Source organism: Cariama cristata, unplaced genomic scaffold, assembly GCF_000690535.1.
Source record: "Cariama cristata isolate BGI_N322 unplaced genomic scaffold, ASM69053v1 scaffold37030, whole genome shotgun sequence".
Taxonomy (NCBI): Eukaryota; Metazoa; Chordata; class Aves; order Cariamiformes; family Cariamidae; genus Cariama; species Cariama cristata.
Window position 1 is genome coordinate 1 of NW_009593570.1, and position 1,506 is coordinate 1,506.

The following is a 1,506-nucleotide window of genomic DNA, read 5'->3' on the forward strand; positions in this document are numbered from 1 at the left end:
TGCAGGGAAAGGTGGATGGGGCAGAGCCGTTCACAGTTGGGTGGGGGACAAGCGGGATGGGAGTTCACCCAACATTTTGGGTGCTGGAGAGGTCACCTGGAGGCCCAGCATCAGCAGTGGGGCTGGGATCTCCAAGGGGAATGGGGACACGGAGCATGGACACCATGGAGGGGATGGAGACTGCACATGGACCACCACCCCGCCCCACATCCCCACCCAGGGTGAGAGAGATTTGGCAGAGGCACATCCAAGGCGATGGAGATGCTGCAAGGACCCCTCCCAGGGCAACGGGGACACAGCAGAGACACCTCCAAGACGGTGGAGATGCTGCAAGGACCCCATGGGATGGTGCAGCTGTGGCACAGACACCTCTATGGCGATGAAGGTGCCACAGGGACTCTCCAAGGGAGATGGAGATGTGGCATGGACACCTCGAGGGTGAAGGAGATGCCACACGGACCTGGAGATGACGGACACATCTCCAGTGGAACAGAAATGATGCAGGGACCTTCCCAGGGTGAGAGAGATACAGCATGGACATCTCCAAAGTGATGGAGATGGCACCAGGACCCTCCCCAGGACAACAGAGATCAGGCACAGACACCTCTAAGGTGTCACAGATGCCCCAAGAGACTTTCCCAGACTGATTGAGATCAAGCATGGACATCTCCCAAGTGAAGGAGATGCTGCATGAAGCCCCACTGGACAATGGGGTTCAGGGACGGACACCTCTAAGGTGATGGAGACACCACAGGGACATTCCCAGGGTGGTGGAAGTCAGGCATGGACATCTCCAAAGGGATGGAGATGTTGCATGAATCCCCATGGGATGATGGGGATCAGGTGTGGACACCTCTAAGGTGATGGAGATGACAAAAGGACCTTCCCAGGGATGAATGTTGAGCAGGAACATCTCCAAAGCGATGGAGATGCCGCATAAAAGCCCCACGGGACGATGAGGATTCGGGATGGACACCTCTAAGGTGATGGAGACACCACAGGAACCTTCCCCACGTGGTGGAAATTGGGCAGGAACATCTCCAAAAGGGATGGAGATGCTGCATGAACCCCCATGAGATGCTGGGGGTTGGGGACAGACACCTCTAAAGCAGCCGGGATGCCGCAGGAATGATGGAAACATCACGGACACCTCCAACACGCTGGCCCCCATCACTGACACCCCATGTCCAGGCACCAAAGCGCCTTCAACCTCACCAACACTCCAACCCTTGGGCCAAGTGATCCAAAGAAAAAAAAAATAAAGGAAAAAAAAAAGGAAGGGGGTGTGGAAAAAAAAGCCAAAAACCACCACCCGGGGAGGGAGGAGGTGCCCATGTTTTGGAGGAGGGGGGCCCCCATTTCACAACGCGAGGAGCGAGGGAGAATTCAAGGAGTCCGAGGACTGGTCGCTGCTGCTGCTCCGCTGATGCGAGGCTCCGCAGGTGGCTCCCTCTGGGTGGGTGAACACAAACGAAGACGTATAGGATGGGTTAGGTGGCCCTGAGG

At 56.6% G+C, this 1,506-nt stretch overlaps 1 protein-coding gene across 1 annotated transcript in view; it reads right to left on the reverse strand.

The window, feature by feature from the left end:
* Nucleotides 1-1,360: 1,360 nt before the first annotated feature.
* LOC104157518 (protein fosB-like) overlaps nt 1,361-1,506 on the reverse strand; it is a gene marked incomplete at its 5' end in the record, with an annotated part of 401 nt that continues 255 nt past the window's right edge. The window contains one exon of the mRNA XM_009694880.1: nt 1,361-1,500. Within this exon, the coding sequence (XP_009693182.1) occupies nt 1,361-1,500 (140 nt within the window). The remainder of the gene's footprint in view (nt 1,501-1,506) is intronic.